The sequence below is a fragment of the Portunus trituberculatus genome, chromosome 40 (assembly GCF_017591435.1).
Source record: "Portunus trituberculatus isolate SZX2019 chromosome 40, ASM1759143v1, whole genome shotgun sequence".
Taxonomy (NCBI): Eukaryota; Metazoa; Arthropoda; class Malacostraca; order Decapoda; family Portunidae; genus Portunus; species Portunus trituberculatus.
Window position 1 is genome coordinate 19,120,659 of NC_059294.1, and position 27,965 is coordinate 19,148,623.

General features: G+C 41.9%; 1 protein-coding gene across 2 annotated transcripts in view; it reads left to right on the plus strand.

Moving 5' to 3' along the window:
- The first annotated feature begins 2,092 nt into the window (after positions 1-2,092).
- Positions 2,093-27,965, plus strand: part of LOC123516008 (putative tRNA (cytidine(32)/guanosine(34)-2'-O)-methyltransferase) — a 31,711-nt gene continuing 5,838 nt past the window's right edge. The window contains exons 1-3 of one of the 2 annotated variants that reach the window (XM_045274997.1): positions 2,093-2,291; positions 20,954-21,023; positions 21,976-22,157. In XM_045274997.1, the coding sequence (XP_045130932.1) occupies positions 2,171-2,291; positions 20,954-21,023; positions 21,976-22,157 (373 nt within the window). In that variant the 5' untranslated portion in view covers positions 2,093-2,170. Of the gene's footprint in view, positions 2,292-20,953; positions 21,024-21,975; positions 22,158-23,932; positions 27,954-27,965 lie in introns of those variants that run through there. The other variant, XR_006678048.1, reaches the window with a different exon arrangement.

The following is a 27,965-nucleotide window of genomic DNA, read 5'->3' on the forward strand; positions in this document are numbered from 1 at the left end:
GGGCAGCATAGGACTCCCAGGCTACCTTACCGTCGTACTCGGCAGGCTTGCGAGACTTGAAGCAGGGGAAAGGCGAGCGAGGTGGTGAAGGTGGAGGTGACAAAGACAGCGCGCGCGCCATGCCGGACAGGGAAGAAAGGGAAGATGGCGGGAAACTTGTCGCCAAGTCGCCAACAAACCCGCGTTTCCCAAAGGCCGCGAGGCCGCTGGTGGGCCCCCAGGAGCCCTCCACGGGCCCGCTGCTCCAACAAGGCCCCAGTCCCCGTCCACGGCATCAGGAGGGGCAGAAGCGACACTCCCAAGGCTAATGAAACACTCCTTGTCGGGCCACGGGCACCCCGCCATATCCGGTTGGCGCACTGCCTTATGTCTCTCACCTCATCCCGCAGCGCCTGCAGGTCCTTCTCCAGCTCGCCATTCACCGTCTGCAGGTCACCCTACAGATGTTGCTCTACTAGTTCACCTCGTACACTTTCGCAGGAACGATCGGTGTAATCCTGCGCCTCCGCCCTCAAGGAGCCCAGGCTAGACTGCAGCACCTTCACCAACTGCTGTGTAATTCACTGTTTTGATCTGCTGCAGTCTCTGACGAGACAGCCAGACGTTACCCTACGGAACGAGCTCAGAGCTCATTGTTTCCGATCTTGGGATAGGTCTGAGACCAGGCACACACCACACACCGGGACAAGAAGGTCACAACTCCTCGATTTACATCCCGTACCTACTCACTGCTAGGTGAACAGGGGCTACACGTGAAAGGAGACACACCCAAATATCTCCACTCGGCCGGGGAATCGAACCCCGGTCATCTGGCTTGTGAAGCCAGCGCTCTAGCCACTGAGCTACCGGGCCGTGTGTGTGCCGCCTGCCGCCGTGCCTGTTCTGACTGTTCTGCCCTCATAGACGCCAGCATAGACGTTATCAGCTCGAGCTGGTCGGGCTTCCTCTCACCCGGCTCAGCCTCACCACCACCACCATTAGCCTCAGCATGCTCCATCACGCTAACCAGTCACAAGCAACCACAAGCACGGTAAAACACAGGACACTAAATCCTCACTCCTGACACCACTGTTACCTTCTCACCCGTGGTTGTCCACTTTCACTGGCTGCGTCAGCTTCGTTGTCAAGGGTTCGGAGCACACAGGAACACATCAGCACGAGGCACACAATGGGGGGTAATGGCGGGCACCGCCGGACAGAGAAACACCAGCTTACTCACGTCCTTTAATGAGTCCTCAGTTCACAGTACATCACAGGGCAGCCTCCACACACACACACAGGGCACTCAGGCACTCCACAGGCGTCCCCAGGGGCGGGCACAACAGACCACAGCAGCAGACAGCACGTCTTAATTAACGGAGCGTGCGTCTCCCAGTCTCGCCTTGCACTCGCTCTCTTGCAGACTACTCAATCGCATCGCGCTAACACTCACAAAGCACATACACACACATTCGTAACAGTATTTTTTTTTATTGATTTATAACTAACAAAATTGGCAACTCGTCTCTCATCCAATCAGCGTCAGTGTTCGCTATCACGTGACTCTGAGGAGCAAGCAGAAGCGAACAGCCTTGAAAGGCGTTCGCCTATGTGGGCGAACGCTTTTGGAGCGTTCGTTTTTTTTATAGATAATTCAAGATGATTTGTTGTTTGGGACAAGTAGGTTATCATGCATGTCACCTTAGGTAGTCCTACCTAGGTAAAACAAAGCAAGTTTTCTTCAGCATTGATACATGTCTCCGCACGTCACTTATATAACGTAGTTAAAGGAATCAATACATGGTTTTGGGTGCCTGTACATGCATCCAGAGAGAGAGAGAGAGAGAGAGAGAGAGAGAGAGAGAGATGATTTTATTGTAAAAGTAGACAACAAAGGAAGGAGGTCGGAGCATGCCGGCCTCCCTGTAAACATGAAACAAACATAGGTCAGGTACTGCAGGAAAATGACATGAGCCTAGATATATATATATATATATATATATATATATATATATATATATATATATATATATATATATATATATATATATACACACACACACACACACACACACACACACAGAGAGAGAGAGAGAGAGAGAGAGAAAGCTCGTTGCAAAGACACACTGGCCGTCACTAATCAGCTGATGGACCAAACACGTCCTCCTAGAAGAAGACCAAACACGTGGAAATGGGCCGCAGTTCTAAAGACAAGCGTGACATTTATTACAGACTGGCCAAGGAGGAGGGATGGAGGGCCAGGAGTGCGTTCAAACTCATACAGATCAATGAAGAGTTTAAGATTTTTCAAGGTAAGAAGAGATTAGAGAGCTTCAGAGGTGGTTATGTTTTTCTCTACCACATAGAATTTATTTACAGGCTTGTTTCAGATTACAAACCCAGTAAGGAATATTTTTTTACCACATAGAATTTATTTACAGGCTTGTTTCAGGTTACAAACCCAGTAAGGAATACTTTTTTTGATGATATAAATAGTGTATGGACGTTATTGTAGTATTAGGCTGCACCTTTGTTAGTCACTACTTTCTTTGGAGTTAAGTGATCTTTTTTCGTATTTCTAGCAGATTTTGGTCACTGTTTTTAAGACCACTCGCTTTTATTAACTATTTTCTTATTGTGGAGTTTGTTGATGTTTACGGATTAACCTTTTTCAGTAACTCATGACATGACTACTTGTTGTGGTAGTATACTTAAACTGTACTTTACTTTTATAAATTGTTTTTGCAAGGTCAGCTATTATTGACACTTATTGATGCTGTTGAAAATCAACACATCATGCCAGAAATAGAGTTAGACTAGGTTTAGTTTGGGTTAGGTTAGGTTTATGTTTAAGTTAGGTTAGTGTTAATGACTAGAATTGGTCCTTCTCAGTAGCACATAAAACAACTACATGTTGTGTTAAACCCTTCCCGGCGGAGGATCTATATGGTGACATTTCAAAATTGGGAATTTTTGTTGGATCATCTATATATAGACATTTGTTCTTATTTTACTGCACTAAGTTGTAGCATTGTCTATATATAGACAATTCCTTACAAGTAACAAAATAATAAAATAAGTAATTATTTTACATCTAAAATACCCAGACACTTGCTAACATTGCCTCTCAAGGCTTGTCATTACTTGTGCTGTCAGTGGTGTATGTTCTACGCATATAATTTAATATTGTGAATTTTTATCTATTTTAGTTTTATTTATTATCAGTCTATCTCATCATGGAGAAAAAACTGTACTATATGCTAGCAGTGTTCCCTAAAAATAAATCAGTACAAAATGAGTATGTGAAAAATATAAAGAAAAGGGTAAGTTACATCCAGGTCACAAGCCCTGGATGTGAGTACATCCAAACATTAATAAAAATTTATTGACATATCTTATCACCAATCAGACATAAATAACATTTGTATATAGAGTCAGTTGTTTGTTCAGTTTTGTGGCAGAGGCTATATGTAAATGTAATTTGTTCAGTTTTGCAGCAGAGTCTATATAGATTCAATTGTTTGTTCAGTTTTGCAGCAGAGTCTATATATAGATGTCAATCTATATATAGACTTATTATTGGCTTATGGTGATGCCTTAGAAAATTCAGATCTGCATCAGAAACAGAATCCTGTTAGTGGTATTATGCAGTCTTCATCCTCTTCTTCTTGTGGCTATTTACATTTGTAGGGTATTGTGGGTCCTGTGGGATTTGTGGTGTCTATGAATCACATGTCATGGATGTCCAATGTGAGCCCACCATGCTGGTAGTTAGTTAAATGATGTATCACAGCAAATCCAATCACAGACTTTCGACTGTAGGACATCCAATGAAAGCCCACCATGCCAGGAGGTACTTTTAGTAATGCATTTGTTTCTCTTGAGGGAGGGTGAACCATGTCAATTTCTACCATTTTTTTGCTAAGTTGCTTTCATCATGGATACCCAGTGCTCTGACTGTGATTTCACAAACAACATGTTTAACTGTGAGTTCATCACGAGTTGATTTTCCTAACCAAATTGTGAGTATTATCAGATGCCAGACATTTTTGTAATTTCCTTGAAGGAGTGCAACGTGGCAGCACCATGTTAGTCTCTTAGGAGGGAGCGGCTGTGGTGAGTCTTGCTGTTATTGGTGAGCAGTAGAGATGTACCGATGCAACGGTATTGATATTGGAATCGGCAGTATCGGCCCATTTTTTGGGTATCGGTATCGGTATCGGCTTATTTTATGCCGATACTTCCAATACCTAAAAGGAATTTACTACTTAGTGATATATTCGATATAAGATATTGATGATACCAAATTAATATAATATGGCGTATTAAGTTTCTGTGGTGATTACCGTATGTCATAGAATACTGTTTTCTGTGGTAATAAGCCACAACCTCTAAATTGGACGTGTTTGAAACGCATATAGGCTGAACTCCGGCATCCTGTCACACGGTCGGTCATGAATTACCACGCATTCTCACTGTCTCTCAGTCAGACGCTGCTCCTCCACCCACACAAAGTTCACACAGCTGAAAAGCTTATGTTTTTTAACTATAATCTAAGAATGTCAAACTTCAGATATTGAGAATCCAACAAAATGATTTGGTATATACATATATATATATATATATATATATATATATATATATATATATATATATATATATATATATATATATATATATAGTTAGGCATTTTGCATTATTGTAAATAACAGCATATTCTTATTTGATTTATAATTAACAGTGCTAGTTCTAGCCTTTTCCAAGATATCATACTGGAATAGGTGGAAGCTTGAATTATATATGTATATTAATTTTAATGCAAGTTTAATTTTTGAGTTACTTGTGTTAACCTAAGGATGTAAAAATTTCATAACTAAGAAAGTAATGATTCTGTTTTGTAATCATGTGCATTGTGTATAATTTGTTGCATATTAATTATTCAAGATCATAGTAATACACTAGAAAATTAGAATAAACTAAGCTTTTTTCTATTTAATTGAAAAGATAAGGTGAAAGCTCATTTTTTTTAAATTGGTCTACTAATGTGTAATGAATTAATATCAAAGGATGTTAGATTTAATTAAAGAGAAACATACACAACAAAATGAGTTTCTTTTGCTAATATTTTGTGTCTGTTTTACAATTTTAATAATTTAAAAAATATTTTTGATCGTCAAAATATCTTCAATAAAATTAATAATGAAAATGCACAAGACCTAATGGTCACTAAAGGAGTAAGAAGTAAGAATTTAAAATAACTGACAAGAATCAGAAGAATGAGAAGATATTCATTCCAATTACTGAGTAATTTACCTTTGCAAATTGCTTCAAAAAGCTTCTAGAATTGCTCCTATTACACAAACATTCTCAGAAGGACTTACAGCATCCCCCAAAACAAAGCCTCCCATCTGATAACGCTCGCCGTCCACCAACTCATCCTGGTGTCCAGTGCAGTAATCACTATAAGTAGTAGTATCGGTATCAGTGGTATCAATATCGGTAGTAGTATCGGTATCGGCCCAATTAGGTGGTATCGGTATCGGTATCGGAATCAGCCAAAATTTTGGTATCGGTACATCTCAAGTGAGCAGCATTGCCAGTGCTTTGCTACATTTTGTATATAGGTTAAAATTAAGTTAGGTTAGGTTTTCATAGGGTTAGGTTAGTAACTAGGAGGGTCCTGGGGGCTGTACCCATCCAGATAGTCTAGAGCAAATCTTTGTCAAATATTCTGCAAAATACGTACGACTTTTTTTTTTGTGAAATAATGGAATTTTTCCCTCAAGGTCTCCAAGCGTGTTCTTGGAGAGGAGATTAGTGATGATAAGGAGGAAGGACTTGCTTTTCGTATTTACCCTCTCAACGTAACATAATGTAGCCTAACCTAACCAATCAGAAACCTATCCTAACCATGGGGACTTCATCCATCCCTTGGACCACCCCACTAGGACACTGTTCTCATGTCATAGTGCCCGATTGCTCACCAACATCTGAACACATTCATACTTCTGTTTGCCTCAAGACAAGCCTCATCATTGTAAACTTAGATTTTGTGAGGCACCTACCAGACTGTGAAAGCCTGTATGAGGCACACTAAGGCCATCCTCCCAAAATGAAACCACAAGAAATGTATTGTGCATAAAGTAATTCATCACTAAATGTGAATATTTTACTGCTTTGTTAATAGGTACTATTGGTAAGATTATACCAATTTTGGTCTGGTCATGAATAAAATACTGAGTGTTACTGATAAGTAGAACCTAAAATATGAATAGATAAAAACCCTTAGACATGGTCACCTTCCTAAAACTTTCCTAGATCCATTCCTATGGTTGAATAATAAATTAGTAGTCTCTAGAACATTACTAGATTCTGAGGACTTTATCTCTTGGAGTTTCTGTTTAACTAGCCTGACCAGGGTAAATTAGTATCCTTGAGAGAGATTGTTGAGTCTGCATCTCCCTCATAGGGTTTCTGGATATGGGAAATAAAATTTGCTGATAACTTTAGTTTATAAATCATTTAGTACATGTCTTATTATTTTTACTAAATATCTAGGGAAAAATCCCTAGCTCTGTATACCATTCATAGGCCCTATCACTAAATTCTGCCAGTTTGGTTCACCCACCCAAAAATCCTGCATTGCCACATGTCCACAAGCTTATTGGGAAATAGGGATTATGGTGTAATGCTAGAAATTTAACAAAGATAAAGGAAAATTTAATGAATAAATGTGATGTAATAGATGTGAGAAAATAATAGAACCTTTGGGTGTTTAGATCTCCTGACTTAATTCTGAAAGATTCTTAGATAACCTAACATTACAGGCCTAAAAAGTTTCTTGTGTAATTATAGTGGGTTCCTAATCCTCTAAATTCTAACTTGATACAGATGTAACCTCAGGATTAATCCCACATGTTTCCTGACTTAATCCTACAATGTTCCCAATCTTTACTACTTGTAGTTTCTAAACCTTAATCCAGTGGGGTTTCCTGTGGGACTCATAGCTGTATTCCAATCCCTAGCTTATCTGGTAAATTGCCCCTTCAACTTATTCTTCACAAACTTTTCCAACATTTGTAACCTTATATCTAATTTTCAGTCTGTGGAACCCAACCTCTCCTTTACTAAACCTCATCTTTTCTTCAACAAGATGCAGGTGTCTGAAGCAGCTGACTACAACTCCTTTTTTCTGATCCCTCCTACTTTCTCTATCTTCTTTTTCAATCCAAATCTAGATGGTATGTTTATATGCATAGTGATTTAACTTGATTTCATGCCCATCCTCTTGAATCCTCCAAATTTTGTTTGTGGTGGATACCTCTCACTCAATTCCTCTGATTATAAAAAAATTTTTTAATTCAGTTTCAAAAGTGGAGCACATCTGGAGTGTGTCCTTTCACAGAGATCTACATTCTTCAAGACTTCAATGTTCTTCATCAGTTTTGACATTCATTTTCCTTCAATGACCAGCCTGGTGAACTAGCCTCTAACTTTGCTATTTTCCACAACTTGAAGCAACTGGTGCAACACCCTACTTGTATGCCCAGCATTCTTCATCTTTTCCTATTCTCTAATCCATTTGTTTATGCTGTCAATTGTTTTTTTGCATTGGACTCCTATCAAAACCTCATCACTCCAGTCAGTGTCCAGGATCTCTCAAAGCAGAAGTATCTCTGGCATTTGCATCTGCTAATTAGTGGGACTGGAGGAGGTATTACTCTGATTTTCCTTGGAATGACAACTGCTTCCATGTTAGAGACTTGTTTGTGTGCTAATTGCATAACAGAGGGGATAGTGTCTAGCATGGAAGTATACATTACTCACTCTTTCTCTTTTCCTATCTTAGATGATTCAGGGCTTGTTCCTCCCTTTCTTTCTCCCTCATTACCCATTAAGAGCCTTCACAGTGATGTTTTCCATGCCCTCACTGGCTTTGACCTTCAGAATGCTTATAGACCTGATGTGATCCCTCATATTGTTCTCTGATATTGTGCCTCCATGGTTGCACCTTAACCAGTCAAACTTTTGCTGTTGTCCTAAGCATGTCAAAGACATTTGGTAGTGTCTGGTATAAAGTTTTTATTATTTCTGACCATTCTATTGCTGACGTGGTAAATGTTCTTCTCCTAAGTCTATTAACAGTGTTCTTTTGTCCTCTCTTCCTATTATTCATCAATGATCTAAACCAAACTTCTTTTTCTGTTCACTCCTATGCAAACATTCAATCCCTCATGAATTAAACAGCTCACACAGGGAAGCCACAGAATATCTCACTTATGATCTTTCCAAAATTTTTGATTGAGGCACAGCAAATTAAGTATTGTTCATTCTTCAAAAACTCAATTCCTCCATATATCATTGTAGCAGGCCAGGATTATCATTAAAAAGAAAAACTTTTCCTAAATAATATTATATTTATTTGAAATAAAGTAAATTACATTAGAACAAAGACCATGAAAAGTGACGTGGGACTCTGGACAAACAACACCCAACACACTCTCCCTACTCAAATCCACCACTTAACTCCACATAAAAACACCATCCATTCACTGAATTACCTTCCCTGAATCTCCCCGGAAAACACCACCCACCTGATCAAAACGCATGGTCACCTAGGTCCTGTGGCAAGTCCCTGCTCACCTGCTTTGTGTCCCCACCCCACCAAGATCCAGAGGAGAGAGCCATCCCCTTAACCCAGGTTGTGTCCTCCCCTGACTCCACTGCCCCAGATGCCAGTTCATACCATGCTAAATACTTTCTTTACTCTACAGTAATACTCCGCTTAACGAACGTTCGTCTAACGAATTTCCAATTTAATGTAGTATATAAAGTTAGACCAAAAAGTCCGCATAACGTACAACCACATCCGTTTTAATGAATTTTCTGGGTTTGAATTTGCTGGGTGAGGGACCGAACGTGGCAGCTTTGCTGTGATTGTCTGACTCCCCACCTGTCTCTAGTGCTCCTGAAGCTGGACCCAAGATTCTTTAACAACCTTAGAGCAATCTCCTGCCGCGAAATGGCTTCCATGAATGCTTGGAGGGACGGTGATGAGGTTGCTCTGAGGTTGCTGGGAACACCACCTCTGGAGGTGGTATTACTGTCTTATATATGCATATATGTTCACAAAACAACATTTCTATTAGCTTTTTACAAACCTTGCCCCAAAGAAAGGATTGTTTTGTAATGCATAAAATGAAATCTTACATGGAATACCAAAAAATAAAGCAGAGATGATGAGATCGGCCACAGTCTTTGGAGACTCCGGCGACTTGGCCGCTTCTTCTTCTTGTGACCTTTTTAGCTTGGCATGTTGTCTTTCACCATGATATTAAATTTGTTTCCACTCCTCTATTGCCTGCTATAATGGATATCATATCATAGTAGGTATTCATATACGCTCATGCCATGAGGATAACCTCGACTCTGTGGCACTGAGTGATAATGAATTATTAATGAAATACTGCGGTATTTCTTTAGTAATTCACTATCACCACGGTATTTCATTAGTAATTCACTATCACTCAGTGCCACAGAGTCCAGGTTATCCTCGTGGCATGAGCGTATATGAATACTAAGATATGATATCCATTATAGCAGGCAATAGAGGAGTGAAAACAAATTTAATATCGTGGTGAAAGACAACACGCCAAGCTAAAAAGGTCACAAGAAGAAGAAGCGGCCAAGTCGCCGCAGTCTCCACCGTCTGTGGCCGATCTCATCATCTCAGCTTTGTTTTTTGGTATTTCATGTAAGATTTCACTTTATGCATTACAAAACAATCCTTTCTTGGGGGCAAGGCTTGTAAAAAGCAAATAGAAATATATATATATATATATATATATATATATATATATATATATATATATATATATATATATATATATATATATATACAGTAAGGTCCCGAGTTACGTCAGAGTTACGTTCCTGAAACATGACGTAAGTCGATTTTGTACGTAACTCGAGTTTTTGTACTTTCTAAGCATATTATCGAGTTTTCAACCAATAGTTTTTTATGGTTATTCAGGTAAGTAAAAGGTTATATTGTTATATTATTTACAAGTATGTAGGAATATGAAACACAAGCTTGTTTTTGTTGTTGATTAGGGCCGCGAATGCGAAGGACTGCATGTTGCCAGAGGGGTGGACGCCTGAGGCCGCCAGGAGGGTGGGCAGGTCGAATGTTGTGACACCCAGGGCGGACAGCTGGGAGCGTAGTGCAGTGCGGTGGGAGTAGAAGCGTGGGCAGCGGGGCAGGAAATGCAATAGGAAAGGGCAATAGGGATCAGCAGACAGCGCAGACGGTGTAACTGAGCTGCGAGTGTCGTGTGGCCCAGGCGAAGGCTCCGGAGTTGTTATTGTTGTGATGGGTGTGCGAGCCCTCAAGGTTGTCAACCTCCCCGTTGTCATGGTAACGGGCTTCCCATTTTCTTCTTCACTCCTTCACACACAGCTGCTGCCTCCCTTCTCATGTCTTTTAATTATGTCCACTTTTTCTTGTAGCGTAATGGTTTTCCTTTTCTTAGCATCATTGCTATCACTCAGGAGTTTTCTTTTTGGTGCCATTGAGCAAGATATTAAGATAGTCAGCGAACGCAGATGTAGGAACACTCTTGCCAGGGGCGACGGTGTGGTGGAACTGAGGTACATAGAGTGTTATTGTATTCAAGCATGAGGTGGGCGGTGTGGTGGATAACCATTAGTGACGCCTGGCAGCCAACAATAACAATAAACCCCGCGCTTTATGATTTATAAATTTTCAATTTTTTAAATCTTAAATTGCCTTATAGTGGACTGACGTAAGTGCGAGTTTGACGTAACTCAAGACTGACGTAACCCGGGACCTTACTGTATATATATATATATATATATATATATATATATATATATATATATATATATATATATATATATATATATATATTTTATTTATTTATTTATTTATTTATTTTAACCCATGTGGTATGTTGGGGACCAGCCCAGAATGCATCCCCCCTATTTCCATTATTTCCTATGGGAAAATTACGTCTGCTTAACTAATTTCCGCTCTACGAACAGCTTTGACACCCCCTATCCTGTTCGTTAAGCAGAGTACAGTAAGGTCTCGGTTTACGTCAAAGTTACGTTCCTGAAACATGACGTAAGTCGATTTTGTTCGTAACTCAAGTTTCCGTACATTTCAAGCATGTATTTTTTGTTGATTAGGGCCACGAATGCGAAGGACTGCAGGTTGCCGAGAGGGTTGGACGCCTGAGGCCGCCACGAGGGTGGGCAGGTCGAATGTTGTGACGCCCACAGGGCGGACAGCTGGGAGCGTAGTGCAGTGCGGTGGGAGTAGAAGCGTGGGCAGCGGGGCAGGAAATGCAATAGGAAAGGGCAATAGGGATCAGCAGACAGGCGCAGACGGTGCAAGTCAGCTGCGAGTGTCGTGTGGCCCAGGCGAAGGCTCCAGAGTTGTTATTGTTGTGATGGGTGTGCGAGCCCTCAAGGTCGTCAACCTCCCCGTTGTCATGATAACTGGCTTCTCATTTTCTTCTTCCCTCCCTCACACACAGCTGCTGCCTCCCTTCTCATGTCTTTTAATTATGTCCACTTTTTCTTGTAGCATAATGGTTTTCCTTTTCTTAGCATCACTGCTGTCACTAAGAAGTTTTCTCTTTAGTGCCATTGAGCAATATACTAAGAACTTGAGTCAGTAAACGCAGAAGTAGGATAACACTCTTGCCAGGGGCGATGGTGTGGTGGAACTGAGGCAGGGTGTTATTGTATTCAAGCGTGAGGCGGGCGGTGTGGCGGGCAACCACCAACAATAACAATAAATCCCGCACTTTACGATTTATAAATTTTTAGTTTTTTTAATCTTAAATTGCCTTATAGTCGACTGACGTAACTACGAGTTTGGCGTAACTCGAGACCGACGTAACCCGGGACCTTACTGTATTACTGTATTCTGCCTTATACATGTTGTAACACACTTAATGCTAACACTAATAATACTATCATGTACAGGGGTTTTATACCTCCATGTATGGAGTATGCTTCATATACAGTGGCCCTTCTACATATGAGATTAATTCGTTCCTGGGTCGAGCTTGTATCTCGAATGAATTTTCCCTATAAGAAATAACTGAAAACCAATTAATCTGTTCCTGGCCTTCCAGAATCGTCCAAGTTAACCCCAAATAACTATAAAACACATCTTCCAATTACTAAAAACACATTCAAATAGTAATTAAACATAAAAATACAGTAATAAGATACAGTGGAACCATGCGTGCTTTGGGATCTGAGGGGTCTCCAAGCGCACGGGTTCGAATCCTGTCCACGGTCCGAGTGTAGGTTGGGCTTCCTCACTCGGGGCAACGATTTCCTAGCGGGTGGGCTTTGAGATAGGAGGTACCACAAAAAGTATCCCCTTTAGCCCATAAATTCCCGTGAAAAGCCCACATGGTATGAAAAAAAAAAAAAAAAGATATTAACAAAATAAAATTTTATTATGAGCACTTACCATGGAGGAAGTTGGCAGCGTCTAACGGAGTTGTATGTGTGGTGGTGGAAGAGTGAGGGAGATAGGTGCGGGAGGAGTGAGGAAGCGCGAGAGACTGTTGTCGATACATAAGCACTTACACTTAAAATTAAAGTTAATTTTAAATGAAAAACTAGATTTTTTTACTGCACTACAGTCAACCCTCGGCTATTGCGACTTCAGCTATCGCGTTTTATTGCTATCACGCACCCATGAAAAGCTGCTAAAATTTCAATATCGCGACCTCAGATGTCTGCTATTGCGCCCAGCCATGACATCATGGGATATCTGAGCGCTCATTGGCCAAAACCGCCTACCCGCCAAGATGAAACACAGTCTCTGATTGCGCGTCCTCCCCACTAGACAGTGATAGCCAGATTCTACCGTGTTTTGTGCTCACAATGACCACCAACCCTCCACGCCGTCCTCCTACCATCGCCAAACGTAAACCAATGAGACAAGACAGAACCCTAGCTGTAAAATGTTGTTTATGAATTTATTTAATTTATTTGGTGCTAATGGATTATACAGTAATAAAAAAAAGTAAAAATGAGGGATATTAGGAGTAAAATTTGTGGTTGCGGCACCAATAACAATTTTCACCATTAGTTGTTCAATTGGGATATTGCATTTTTGGCTATATATATATATATATATATATATATATATATATATATATATATATATATATATATATATATACACACACAGGCAACCCTGCTTAACGAAGGGATTACGTTCCTAAAAAAACTTTCGTTAAGCAAACCGATTATAACAAGTTTAACCCTGACTTGAACTTCCATTGAGAGTAAACAAAGCGAGAGTGCATCATAGTACAGTGAAAGGTTTAATGAAAGTAAAAATTATGAAGTTAAACATTTAGGCAGTTTGATTTAAGTCATTATAATGTACACTAATGTATGTATGTACGTAACTTTATAATGTTGATGATCTTAAATTTATGAAGAGAGGGAGAGTGAAACAGGAAAGACATTAACCAGCAACCTGTGGAATGTAAACAAAGGGCGCATCATTGTATCACATACAAAACTTATGTACCACATTTTCACAAGGCTTTCCATTTTATCCATTGTAGAGTTATGAGTTCAGGTGGTTCTTTTAGCTTGCAAGGAAGATACGGTCTTACCAGCCTTCTTAACCCTTTCAGTGCTGCGGACCACGATCGTGACTTTGAGGGAAATGCCTCCTGTCCACGATCGTGGTCCCATATTTGACGAGTCACAAAATTAAACCACGCACCTCCTGGCTGCTGCTAGTTGCCAGATGACATTCTCCCACCCTCCCTCGACTCTTGGGATGCACCATCAGTTGCGTGGTAAGAAAAATATAGTCACAATGGCATCCACACAGTAGACTATCAGATGCCCCTTTTTTCACAATTATTATAATTTTACGACGTCGTTAGTGGCTATTTGTGCATTTATTTACAGTAATAACAAGAGTAATGATCAAATCTTGTTGTTAGAGAGCAGATATGCCAGATATTATTCGTTTATTGGTAGTATATTGTGTATTTCGTATATTACCATATATGGGCATGAGTATCCTCGCTCATGATTGTATGTACATCAAGAAAACACTCTGAAAACGTATTTTATATTATTTGTGTGGGCATAATGTATGCACAGCTGTGAAAAATAATTACCCTAGCACATTTTGGAGCAGTTCTGAGCAACTGCAGTTCAAATCAGGCAGAAAATTCTGTGTAATATAGTGAGAACTCCTGCACAAGTTGCAGCGGAAAATAACCACCCGCTACGATGGCAGTACTCAACAGCGCACAATGTACCACCAGAAAGCCAACTTCCCATCATTATTGCACCACTTTCCAGGATGAGTAGAGACCTAAATTATTTACAGTAGATGTGTAACACTCTATTATGCATGAGAATATTGATTTTTTCATTTTTACAAACCTCAATTTTTCGGCCAAATTTGCGTCTCACAGACATGACCCAAAAACCTATTTGCGCCCTGAAAGGGATAATAGAGTCTGCTGACTTGAAAATAGTAGAGACAGTAGATGGAGTCAAGATTGTGGCGAGCAATGCTATTAGTTTTCTCGCCTCTCATGTCTGTGAATAATATCCAGCTTCACTTCGAGAGTAAAAGACTTCCTGGTCTTCTTAGCAACGTTAGGCGACATTGCAGGGCGTTTTGGTGGTAAGTTGAGTGAGGGAAGACGATAAAGCTTCGTTAAAGTGAGTTTGGTGTTCGTTAAACAAGCAGATGGTAGTAAAATGAAACCTTCGTTGTAGCGAAATTTCGTTGTGTGAACCTTCATTAAGCAGGGGTTGCCTGTGTATATATATATATACAGGCAACCCCCGCTTAACGAAGGTTCACACAATGAAATTTCACTACAAAGAAGGTTTCATTTTACTACCATCTGCTTGTTTAACGAACACTAAACTCTCTTTAATGAAGCTTTATCCAGGTAATTTTTTCCAAGTTTGAAAGCCCCGCTGTATCATGCAAGCCGACAGGCTTTTGATTACACCAGCGCCTCTCGTGGACAACACGCGCACCACTCACTCCCCCTGTTCAAAACAATAACAGCGTCAGTAGCAGCTCGTCTTCCCTCGCTCAACTTACCACCAAAATGCCCTGCAATGTTGCCTAGCGTTGCTAAGAAGTCTCTTACTCTCGAAGTGAAGCTGGATATTATTCACAGACATGAGAGAGGTGAGAAAACTAATAGCATTGACTCCATCTACTGTCTACTATTTCCAAGTCAGCAGACTCTATTAAGAAGGCTGGTAAGACTGTATCTTCCTTGCAAGCTAAAAAAACCACCTGAACTCGTGACTCTACAATGGATAAAATGGAAAGTCTTGTGAAAATGTGGTACATAAGTTTTGTATGTGATACAATGATACGCCCTTTGTTTACATTCCACAGGTTGCCGGTTAGTGTCTTTCCCGTTTCACTCTCTCTCCCTTCATAAATTTAACCCCTTCGTGCCGGATGTTAAAAAAGCCTGCCTGTATGATATACGGGTTGTAGTGCCGTGCACCCGAGCGCGGGAAACTCGTGCAAGCTTGTCATACTTGTCGTCTTTGTGTATTATGCTGCTATTTTTTTGTCACTATATCGCCTTCGAAGAGGAAAGTGGATGCTTCTCTCTTCGGAGAAAAAGAGAAAGAGAGAGAGAGAGAGAGAGAGAGAGAGAGAGTGAGTGTGACATTTGCTAATATTTTAGACACAAGCGGGACGCATGTAGCTTATCTTTCGAGAGGAAGAGGGGAGGAGGGAAGGAGAGGAAACAAAGGAGGAGAGAGAGAGAGAGAGAGAGAGAGAGAGAGAGAGAGAGAGAGAGAGAGAGAGAGAGAGAGAGATTAGAAAATTTGTTGTTTTGTATGTTGTGTGTGTGTGTGTGTGTGTGTGTGTGTGTGTGTGTGTGTGTGTGTGTGTGTGTGTGTGTGTGTGTGTGTGTGTGTGTGTGTGTGTGTGTGTGTGTGTGTGTGTGTGTGTGTGTGTGTGTGTGTGTTTCACGAATGTTACAAGGCGGGGCGATGTAACTTATCTTCGAGAGGAGAGGGGAGGAGAAGGGAGATGGGGAGGAGGAAAGGGAGATGGGGAGGAGAGAGAGAGAGAGAGAGAGAGAGAGAGAGAGAGAGAGAGAGAGAGAGAGAGAGAGAGAGAGAGAGAGAGAGAGAGAGAGAGAGAGATGGGAACAGTCTATGCCATTGGGTAATTTTAGACACAAGGCGGGACGCATGTAGCTTATCTTTAGTGATTGGTGGAGACAAAGATGGTGGGAGGAGCACTAAGATTTCAAGGACAGCATACGGCGAGTGTAGTTGGTATCCAACACACTATACGGGACAACTGAACTGAAGAAAGCTCAGAAAAGAAATATGACCCCTACGTAGGCGTCACTGTATATGCTACTAGGGCTTCATGACGCCTACATAGGCGTCACCGTATTGAAGGGGTTAAGATCATCAACATTATAAAGTTACGTACATACATACATTAGTATACATTATAATGACTTAAATTAAACTGAGTAAATGTTTAACTTCATAATTTTACTTTCATTAAACCTTTCACTGTACTATGATGCACTCTCGCTTTGTTTACTTTCAATTGAAGTTCAAGTCAGGGATTAAACTTGTTATAATCGGTTTGCTTAATGGAAGATTTTTAGGAACCTAACCCTTTTGTTAAATGGGGGTTGCCTGTATATATATATATATATATATATATATATATATATATATATATATATATATATATATATATATATATCTATATCTATCTATCTATATATATATATATATATATATATATATATATATATATATATATATATATATATATATATATATCTATCTATCTATCTATCTATCTATCTATATATATATATATATATATATATATATATATATATATATATATATATATATATATATATATATATATATATATATATATACAGGCAACCCCCCATTTAACGAAGGTTCACACAATGAAATTTCGCTACAAAGAAGGTTTCATTTTACTACCATCTGCACGTTTAACGAACACCAAACTCGCTTTAATGAAGTTTTATTCAGGTAATTTTTTTTCCAAATTTGAAAGCCCCACCATATCACGCAAGCTGACAGGCTTTTGAATACACCAGGAGCTGCTGGTACTAAGGCCTGCCTCAGGAAAAATCCTGGGACACCTATAGAATAAAGATCAAGATCAAGATCAAGCCTCTCGTGGACAACACAAGCAACACTCACTCCCCAGTCAAAACATAACAGCCTCAGCAGCAGCTTGTCTTCCCTAGCTCAACTTACCACCAAAACGCCCCGCAATTGGCCTAGTGTTCGTAAGAAGACCAGGAAGTCTCTTACTCTCCAAATGAAGCTAGATATTATTCATAGACATGAGAGAGGCCAGAAAACTATAGCAGTGCTGGTCACTATCTTGACTCCATATTATAATGTCTCTATTTTCAAGTCAGCAGACTCTATTAAGGAGGCTGGTGAGACCGTATCTTCCTTGCAAGCTAAAAGAACCACCTGAACTCTTGACTCTACAATGGATAAAATGGAAAGCCTTGTGGAAATGTGGTACATAAGTTTTGTATGCAGTACAATGATGCGCACTTTGTTTACATTCCACAGGTTGCCAGTTAGTGTCTTTCCCGTTTCACTCTTCCTCCCTTCATAAAGTTAAGATCATCAACATTATAAAGTTACATACATACATTAGTGTACATTATAATGACTTAAATTAAACTACCTAAATGTTTAACTTCATAATTCTTAATTTCATTAAACCTTTTACTGTACTATGATGCACTCTCGCTTTGCTTACTCTCAATGGAAGTTCAAATCAGTTATAATCAGTTCGCTTAACGAAGTTTCGCTTAACGAAGTGTTTTTAGGAACGTAACCCCTTCGTTAAACGGGGGTTGCCTGTATATATATATACAGTGGAGACTCAATACTCGAACGTCTAAATAGTCGAACTTTTCAATAGTCAAACGCAAAAGTTTGACTTAATACTCGAGAAAATATCTATTAGTCGAACGTCCATCCACATAGGTCTTTCCCTTCCCGCTGCCCCACATGCCCTGCTGGTCCACCGCAGCCAATTTATCCTTCACTGTTGTAAGAATAACATTGTCCTGCGCTTTCTCTCTGCATTTTTTTTTTTTTTTTTCATTTAGAAGTGTACAATGGCACCGAAGAGGCTTGTTAGTGGTGAGAATAAGCCTACAAGAAAGAATGAAGTGACAATCATCGAAAGGAAAAAGGAGATTATTGATAAATACGAGAAAGGAGAAAGAATAACCAATCTTGCAGCTGAGTACTGTATGGCTAAATCTACAATAGGCACAATACTGAAGAAGAAAGAGCTCATTAAAAGAGTTCATGTGGCAATTGGTGTGAAAAGACAATTTAAGCGACCTGCTGCAGTGGAAGAAATGGAAAAATTGTTGATTGGATAAACCAAAGGCAGATGGCTGGTGATTCTTTGTCAGAATGCATAATTTGTGCGAAGGCTAAGCTGCTGGATTGTGATCTTATTTCTGATACTACATCTGGCTCCAATGATGATTTTAAAGCAAGTAAAGGGTGGTTTGTGAATTTCAAGAAAAGAACTGAAATTAATTCTGTTGTGAGGCACGGCGAGCCCCCAAGTCATGAGTAAACATGTGCTGTATGTCACTGTGTCACCAACTCCCACGATGGATGGTGGGAGCGACAGTGATTTCACAGTGTCCGATTCCGCCACCTTTCCCACGCCTTACTTCTACATCTCAGTTCTCTCGCCATGTTGTGGGAAGACAACTTTTGAAGAAGAATGGTATCAGAAGGGCTTTGGAATTAACAGTTTCTACAATAATAGAAAGCAAAGATAGTGATGTTCTGGGCTCTGATACGGATAAAGGAGGTTCAACAACCGAAGGGGAGGACATTTCACCACCACCACCAGTAACTCGTATTGTATGTATTTTATATATGTTATTGCAAAAAATATACAAATTAGATCACTCTGTGAACATTTTAAGAGAGAGAGAGAGAGAGAGAGAGAGAGAGAGAGAGAGAGAGAGAGAGGATACAAGGGGTCCGTTTTCTATCGCTCTAGCCAATGCCACTGGACCCAATCGGACCCAAGGCCACGTACACTGATGGTACCACCTCATTCAACCTGTGATATTTTGGTAACCATAGCATCTAGAGACTTCTGGTTTTTTGCATTGCAAAGAGGAAGAGTTGCTTGTGGGCAGAACACCATTTGTTCTCACTCGTTTATTGAATTTTCAAGTGTAATCAGTATGTGATTAAAGGGTATTTTGTGTGTTTCTCACCAAACCTCCTGAGTTAGCCCAACATTCCTGAGTTTTAGGGGTTAATTGTGATGAAACTGGCCTGTTTTGGAAAAAAAAAACTACCAAACATGATCTATATTATATAACAAAGGAAGAAAAATGTTTGCCAGGACACAAGCCCATGAAAGACAGGTTAACCCTGCTTCTGTGCGTCAATGCTAACGGTGACTGCAAAATTAAACCACTGCTTTTTTCTAAACTTGGGTTTGGTAATGGCTGGAATGAATTACGTACCTCATTTATAGGTATCAATAGTCAAACTTTTTAATACTCGAACGGCCATTTGGAACTAATTAAGTTCGAGTATTGAGTCTCCACTGTATATTTTTGCGTATCCACAACAACAGAAGTCTCTATTTCGCCATGGATGTTGGTCCTCAATTTGGAAAGAATAGTCACGTCTTTGGTCAGTTTTATAGCTTTTATGGTATCTTTCCGTTTCAATATCGTACAGATCGTCGATGATGACCGATTGTACTGCTTTACGAGATCACTCACACGAACACCACGCTCATGTTTGTCAATTATCTCCTGCTTCATTTCAATTGACATCATCTTTTTTTTTTCTCAGAGGACACCTTTCGATTTCCTTTTTTAGAACTCATGGTTAGGGTCACAAAAAAGCCACAAAAAGGAGATCAATGTGATAAAAACAACACAACAGAAGAGCGCGGGATCAGGTCTGTATGGTGGGAAACACACGTCCTAACTGCTGGGACAAGCTAGCTGATGCTGGGCGGTCTCAACCACTTGGCCACCTAGCGGGAGCATCTGGAAATTCTCATAACTGGATTTTCTCTCGCATGTCGGTCAAGATTTTTGCTCGAAAGACATCTCGTGTCTCAAATTTCTTGTAAATAGAGTAGCTCGTATGTAGAGGGGCCACTGTATTTAGGGAATTTTATTCATACTACTCATTTTTCAACACTGCAATGTCATATCTCATGCTTTCTTCTACAGTATTGGTATTTTCATGTTAATTGTTATCCTAATCTTCCTAACTGCATGCCTCCCCTCCTACCACAACTTCACTGCACAAGACTACTTTCTCTCACCCCTTTTTTGTCCATATTTCAAATGCCAAAATTAACCAGTATTCTCAATCATTCATACCTTTCTCTTGTGATCTTTTGGAACTCCCTGTCTGTTTCTGTATTTTTACATTCTTATAACTTAAACTTTTTCAAGAGGAAGGTTTTAAGATACTTATCCTTTGCCTTTTTACTTTTCTTTTTGGCAGTCTATTTAGGGAACTGGGATCTTTTGACGTTTTTGTTGCCCTTGCCCCGTGGCTCTCTTAAATAAAGAAAAAGAAGAGTGTAAACTCTGAAGACTTAAATGGTACACTGGTGTTTTCATTTTGTTTATCATCATTTACCCTCATCTCATCATTGATTTGTATTTAGGAGTATAAGATAGACAAGGGTTGCAGAGAAGTCTACTGTAGTATGGACAGTGGAAAGAAGAAAAGGTTTGACCCCCTGGGTTGAGTAGCCCTCTCAGGATAGATCAAAGAGAATAGGAATAAGATGATTTCACCAGACTCCAATTGCTTTATCTGATGCAGCATTTCACTGGTGCAGGTGTGAACCGTGTGGTGGACTTGTGTGCTGCACCAGGAAGCTGGAGCCAAGTCCTGTCCCGCACATTAAGGTAAGAGCTCCTCTTTTTAGCAATCTTTAGTCTTGAGTGTTATGTTATTGATTCAATAATGGTAGAATAGAAAGTTATATGCAAAAATCTGTAATTATGAGTTATCTTTTCTATGACTGATCATGAAAATGTTCAATATTTATATAAAAATACTGTATAGACATTTGAGAATAACAAGTTTGTTTTATGCAAATTTTGAAATACGCGATGCCTCTTGGAACGCATCTGTCGTGTAAATCGAGTTACCTGTAATTATTTGTGTTCAACGTTGTGTTCTAAATCAGTCGGTGTTTAGGTGTATGGGTAACTTTTGCTCATTGTATTATCATTGCATGTGATGATGAAATATGTAAAGGAACATTGTTGCTTCAAATTTTGCCAAAAACTTGGTGACGTCCCAAAGTAATTTATATTTAGCAGTGCTTTTTTTTCTAGCAAATAGGTCATTGATATTGTACAACTTATAGAATGATGTAACTGGTTTGAAGGTGGCTAAAATTCAACTGATAGTAATTGTCTTTCTGGTTGAATTTCATTAAACTCAAATCCCCAAGTCATTGAATGCAGTTTGGTCATTGAAGAACATGAGTTGTCAATCAGTTTTTTTTTCTGGTACTTGCATGAACTGTGGTAAGGCTTCGGTATGCAGCTATGAACTGGATATTAATTTCCAGTCTTTAGATACATGAAACAAGTCTATTTAGTTGGAAATTAATTTTCTAGTACATATTTTTTCCCCCCATAAATCATGCTGTTTGTATGACACATGTTTGGTTTAACATACTCAAGCAATAGTACCATGTTGTACTGAGGATATCACATATTTTGTCCATTACAAGTGGTGTTTTTGTATCACAATCCTTCTTAATGAGGGATTATTATAGTAGCAGTTTTCAGTCTAAGATAATAAGGTTCGTACATGACTGAGCACAGTAGTTCCTACCTCGTTCAGGGGGAGTGCAGAGGACCCATCCTCTGTAAAGATTGTGGCAGTAGACCTGCAAGCAATGGCACCCCTACCTGGTGTCACTCAGCTGCAAGGAGACATCACCAAGACCAGCACTGCAGAGGCCATCATCAGCCACTTTCAGGGTGACAAGGCACAGTTGGTTGTGTGTGATGGTGCCCCTGATGGTTAGTATTATGTGAGGTGATGCTTCTATTTTTACAGTGTGATGGTATCCCTAGTGGTTAGCATGATGTGTGATTGTGTTGCCAGTGGTTAGTAGGGTGAGTGTAATGGAGAGGTGACAGAAAAAATCAAAAGTAATGGAAATCAAGAAAACATTGCTGTAGTAATTGGAATTAGGGTAGACCAATTTAATTTTAATTTGTTGTACACCCCTGTTTCACATGACTAGGAGAGAGGTGGACTTTCTCTTTCCCTGATGCAGAATATATAAGAACCCCCTAAAACTTCCTCATAGTGGAGGAAGAGGAGGTAGGGTTCATAGAAAATGGGAAGCCCTCATACCCGCCCTTCCTCCACCCACCCCCCACTACCTGCTCAGCAACCACTCCATTACCTTTTCTGCGTCCGTGAGGACTGGACCTCTGACCCTGGCGCTCCTGCTAACCGGCTTTTGGTGCAGCATGTCTACTTTGGGCAGTCATGGGCTGGCTGTGGATCCTTCCCCCCCTCCCAAGCGTACACGCAGGACTTGCAAGGGCAGGGATTGCATCAGGCAGATAAGTTGTGCTTCTCTGGAGCCCCACAATCTCTGTGTGAAGTATAGGGGCCATGTTTGTGCTCTTGACAACAGGTGTGCGGAGTGTCAGACGTGGGACAACAAGACGCTGCTAAAGGCTTGCAAACACCAACGTCAACTGGAGGCTAAACGCAAGTCTTACAGCAAGAAGCGTTCTTCTGCATTACACTCGTCATGCTCTTCCCACAGGTTTGTGGATTCCGAGTTAGGAGGTGAAGTTCTAGATGATTCTGTGGTTTCGTCACCTTCCAGCATGGACCCAGGGCCGTCAGCCTCTCAGGTAGGGCCTCCTGCCCAGGATTTCCATACACAGATGTCTCATATGCTGAATATGATGTCTCAGTTCACTAACTTTCTTGGTATGGCTGGTGTTAACAAGCCTACCACCCTCAGAGAGGTTGTTAAAGAGGTAGTTGAGGAGGCAGTTCTTAACTATCTTTTTCTGTTGCAGCTCCCTCACTGGTGACTGCGGTCACATCCGGCGCTCCACCCACCCCCGGCGACAGAGAGCTCACGCTGGTGAGACAAGTTGGTTCGGTCGGTGAGGGACGGTCGCCAGTGGGTTATACAGGACTTCCCCATTCCCCTAGTGCTGAATGCTTAGGGTTTCAGGGTTCAAGTAGCTAACATGACAGTGTTCCTGTACAGGTTACGACAGACATCTCACTGGGTGGTAAGTTTCGTGTGAACGATAGCCGTCTGGGAGATGATATCGCATCTTCTCCTGTCAAGAAAGCTAAGAGAGTGGCTAAGGATCTTACAGGACGAATTAAGCGCTCATGAGGTGAGTGCTCATCTAGTGACAGAGGTGTCATTGCAGTCTGGTCCATGTTACCACGCAATCTCACCCGCCCCGTTGCAACGGCGGACAGGCTACAGCCACACTGCCAGCACGGGAGAGATCAGCTGAGGTGGCGGCAGTCCAAGTTAGCCACGCTCCTCACTGTTCAGTAGATGGGCAAATTTCAGCTGACTGTCGTATGGGTCTCTGCCATAACATACGATCAGTGCCCAGCCATTCCACCCTTCCAGCCTTAGAGGAAGGAAACTGGGCTGCCCAGAGTTCAGTGGCTCCGTGGCATCCCAATGTAGGTGAGTCGGTGCGCCCGCACCCTCCTGCCAGTCACTTGCGATCCTCGGCACGCTACCCATGAAGACTTATACCAAACATCTGAAGAGGAGGAACAATAAACGGTGAGTGAGCCCTCAGACTTCTTAAAGCTTTAAACTTTATCTATGACCAGTTTGGTGAGGCCAAAGGTGTTCGTGAGACATGACACGACCGTGCACCTGGGCCGGGACAGGAAGACTTTGTGTTACTGCAAGTAAGAGACACCTTCATAACCTTTCTCTGGTCGTGCTCCTTGACGAATTCAGCCCGCCTCGTGGATCAGTGGGTTGCTGATCGCTTGCGCGATGACAACACAGCCGCCCTACCTTATACACACAGGCCAAAGAGAAAGTGGTATGTGGTCAGTGATGATGACTCAAAGGGAAAGGGTGCTGTGGTTAACCCTTCCCTCGCTCACTTCCTGCCCAGAAATGCGTCAGATATCCGCCCTAACATGTCTGCCACCGACTTACTCTACTTAGAGGAAGCAGTATGTGGCATAAGAGAAGTGCAGAACTTCTAGTTCTGGATGTTTGGGGTCAGTCTCAAGACTGGTTAAACTGGGAGATTCTGTACCTAATAAGGATACCTTGATGGCACAAGCAGTCTCTAGCATGCAACAGGCTATGCAGACTGCTTTTAAAGAGACCACTACAGTTTTGGCTAACCTATTGACCTTCAGGAGACAAGCTGTGTTAAGGAATCTCCCCTCTTCATTCTTCATTTCGGATAAACATATCCTCATGCAGTCACTAGTGGACTCCGCTTTCCTGTTTGAGGATGACAAGGTGAACTAGGCTAGGAAGAATGCTGATGCCTTCTCTACCAAATCCTTTCACGAAGTTGCCGCTGCAGCACTCAAGAAGAGGCCTCAGCAGGTTGAGTCACCTCTGGTCAGACCTCTGGCGACTAAACCCTCTACGTCTGGGTACAGGCAACCACGAAGGCAGGCCTATCCTTTTAAGAAGCCAGAACGTCCTGTCTTGTCTTCTTATCCACACATGGACCATAATTCTTTGGCCCAAGGCAAGAAGGGTTTTCGAAAGTAGGAGGCTCTTCCCTTGACCTCTCAGGTAACGGCATACCTTTCACAGAGTTGGGAAAAGTGGCTAGAGAAGGGAGCTGAACCATGGATAGTGGATGTCCTCAGAGACGGTTACCACATCCCCTTTGTCAGTCAACCTCTACTTTCAAGGTTCCCAATACAATTTGGGAGTTATTCTCTCAACTCGGTGAAAGGCAAGGCTTTAGAACAGGAGATACAATCCCTTATACAAAAAGGAGCGATAGAACAGGCAACCGTTGGCCTAGGGTTCTACAGCAGAGTCTTCGTGGTGCCCAAACTTATAGGTGGGTTTCGCCCCATTATTGATCTCTCCACCCTCAACCAGTACATCCGCAAAACCAGATTCTGGATGGAGACAAGTGCATCGGTGATGTCGGCCATCCGAAAGGAGGACTGGATGCTGTCAGTCGACCTGCGGGATGCCTACCTCCAGATTCCCATCCATCAGGGGAGCAGGAAGTACCTTCGATTCACTTGGTGGGGCCAAGTTTTCCAGTTCAGAACTCTCTGCTTTGGACTGTCGACGGCACCTCAGGTCTTCATGAGAGTGATGGCTCTGGTTTCAGTGGATTTACACCAACAAGGGATTCGTTTGATCCGCTACTTAGACGACTGGTTACTTCTCTCCACCACCAGTCAGGGAGCAATGAGGTCAAGGGAGATGCTCCTAGATTTGTGCGACACTCTCAATATCTAGATAAATTGGGAGAAGTCAGATCTCGAACCCAAACAGGTCATAACCTTTTTAGGAATGGACATCCATTCAACGATTTTGAAGGTTTTCCCAGCACAAAGACGAATTCTCAATTTGCTGGAGTCTATACGAGGTTTCAAGACTCAGCCACAGCCCTCAGCACAAGTATGGCTAGTACTTCTTGGCCACCTCTCGTCGCTATCCCACCTAGTTCCAGGAGGACGACGCAGGATGAGGAGCCTCCAGTTTCAGCTTGCCAATCACTGGGACAGGAGGGACAGCAGCTCCCATCAGGTACGAGTACTTATGTCTCGGGAGGTTCTAGACGACCTTCAGTGGTGGTCAGACCCTGCGAACTTGCTTCAAGGTCAGTCACTGGAGGTGTGGAACGCAGAACTACTTCTGTTCACGGATGCTTCATTAGAAGGCTGTGGAGCATCTATTCTGGATGATGAGGCATGTGGCGTTTGGTCACCTCCCGAACAACAAGAGCACATAACTCTCCTGGAACTGAGAGCGATATGTCTTGGGCTTCAGGCATTCGAGGATGTATTGCAAGGACGAACGATAGCAGTCGTGTCAGACAACACCACAGCAGTGTCGTACATCAAGAAAGCAGGAGGGACACGGTCAGCCAAGCTCAACCACAAAGCCCAACTGACCTTGCAGTGGGCAGAGGACAATGCAGTGACCCTTCTTACTCAGTTCGTGAGAGGGGAGAACAACGTGGTAGTGGATTGCCTCAACAGGAGGAACCAGGTTATTTCCACAGAGTGGATGCTGCATCAGCAGGTGTGCGACAACCTGTGGAGACTCTGGGGTTGTCCGATGGTGGACCTGTTCGTCACACAGATGAATTACAGGCTAGCCAATTTCGTATCACCATTTCCTGACCCGATGGCGATAGCAACGGATGCCTTTCTCTTTCCTTGGGAACACAAGGAACTGTATGTGTTTCCCCCTTTCCATGTCATCAGGAAGGTGATAAACAAGCTCCGCAGTTCAGAGGGAGTCAAGCTTACACTAGTGGCCCCATTCTGGCCTCAGAGGGAATGGTTTACGGATCTAGTGGAACTCTCCATCGACACGCCAAGGAAGCTCCCCATCAGGAAGGACCTGCTACGTCAACCTCACTTCCACAGGTTTCACCACGATCTCCACGTGCTGCAGCTAGTAGGGTGGAGACTATCGAGCGTCTTCTCCGGTACAGAGGATATTCCAGGAGAGTGGCGAAGGCAGTGGCAAAGGCTAGACGACCTTCCACTACTTTGAATTACCAACATAAGTCGAAGAGGTTTTGGCAATGGTGTCACAACACAGGCCGTTCATTCTCCTGCCCCTCCAGCCAGAAGCTCGCAGACTTTCTCCTATACTTACACGAGTCTTGTCACCTTTCTGTCTCAGCTATTAAAGGCTATAAAGCCATGCTGAATAGTGTTTTCTCCCTAAAAGGCTTCAACCTGACAGAGGACCCAGTTTTGAAGAACCTTATTAAATCCTTTGAAACACAAGTTCCAAAAAGGGTAGTAAGACCGCCACTATGGAACCTGGATGTAGTGCTAAAGGCACTGTCGCTGGCTCCCTTCGAACCTCTCAGAGCCTTTTCGTTCAGAGATCTTACGAAGAAGACTCTTTTCCTTGTCTTGCTACCATCGACTAAGAGGGTCGGTGAGTTACAAGCCTTGTCATACAAGCTTACTCAGCAAGGCAAAGACATCATCCTGTCTTATCTTCCAGAATTTGTCGCAGAGACAGAAACATCCAGCAATCCTCTTCCTAGGGAATTCAGGATAAAAAATTTGGCAGTGGCCGTGTGCCCTGATGATGAAGAACGCCTTCTGTGCCCAGTTCAGGCTCTGCTTATCTTTAGGGAAAGGATGGGGAACGTGGCAAGAAGACCTAGAAACCTCTTTGACCTGTTTGTCTCTCCTGCAGACAAATTAAAACCACTTTCAAAGAATGCTTTGGCCTATCTCCTGAGAGAAACTATTCTGCAGGCCCACCGCTCACTGCCCGAGAACCTACTGATGCCTCTGAGAGTGAGAGCACATGATATTTGAGGGATTGCCACCTCCCTTAATTTATGGAGGAATAAATCAGTGGAGGCTGTTCTCAATGCAGCTTCCTGGAGGACACCTTCCATCTTTGCAAAACATTATCTTCACGACGCCGAGCGTTCAGATGGAGACACCTTTTTTCTCGGCCCGATAGTCGCAGCAGGTGGCATTGTGATATGAGCACTATCTTAAGGTGGCATGCTATGCCTCGCTATGCTTCACCAGAGCTTTGTGGGGGAGAGCACACTGTCTTAGCCTTGCCTTGCTCCTCTTCCTTTGCTCCAAGTCTGGATGTAAGTACTGAG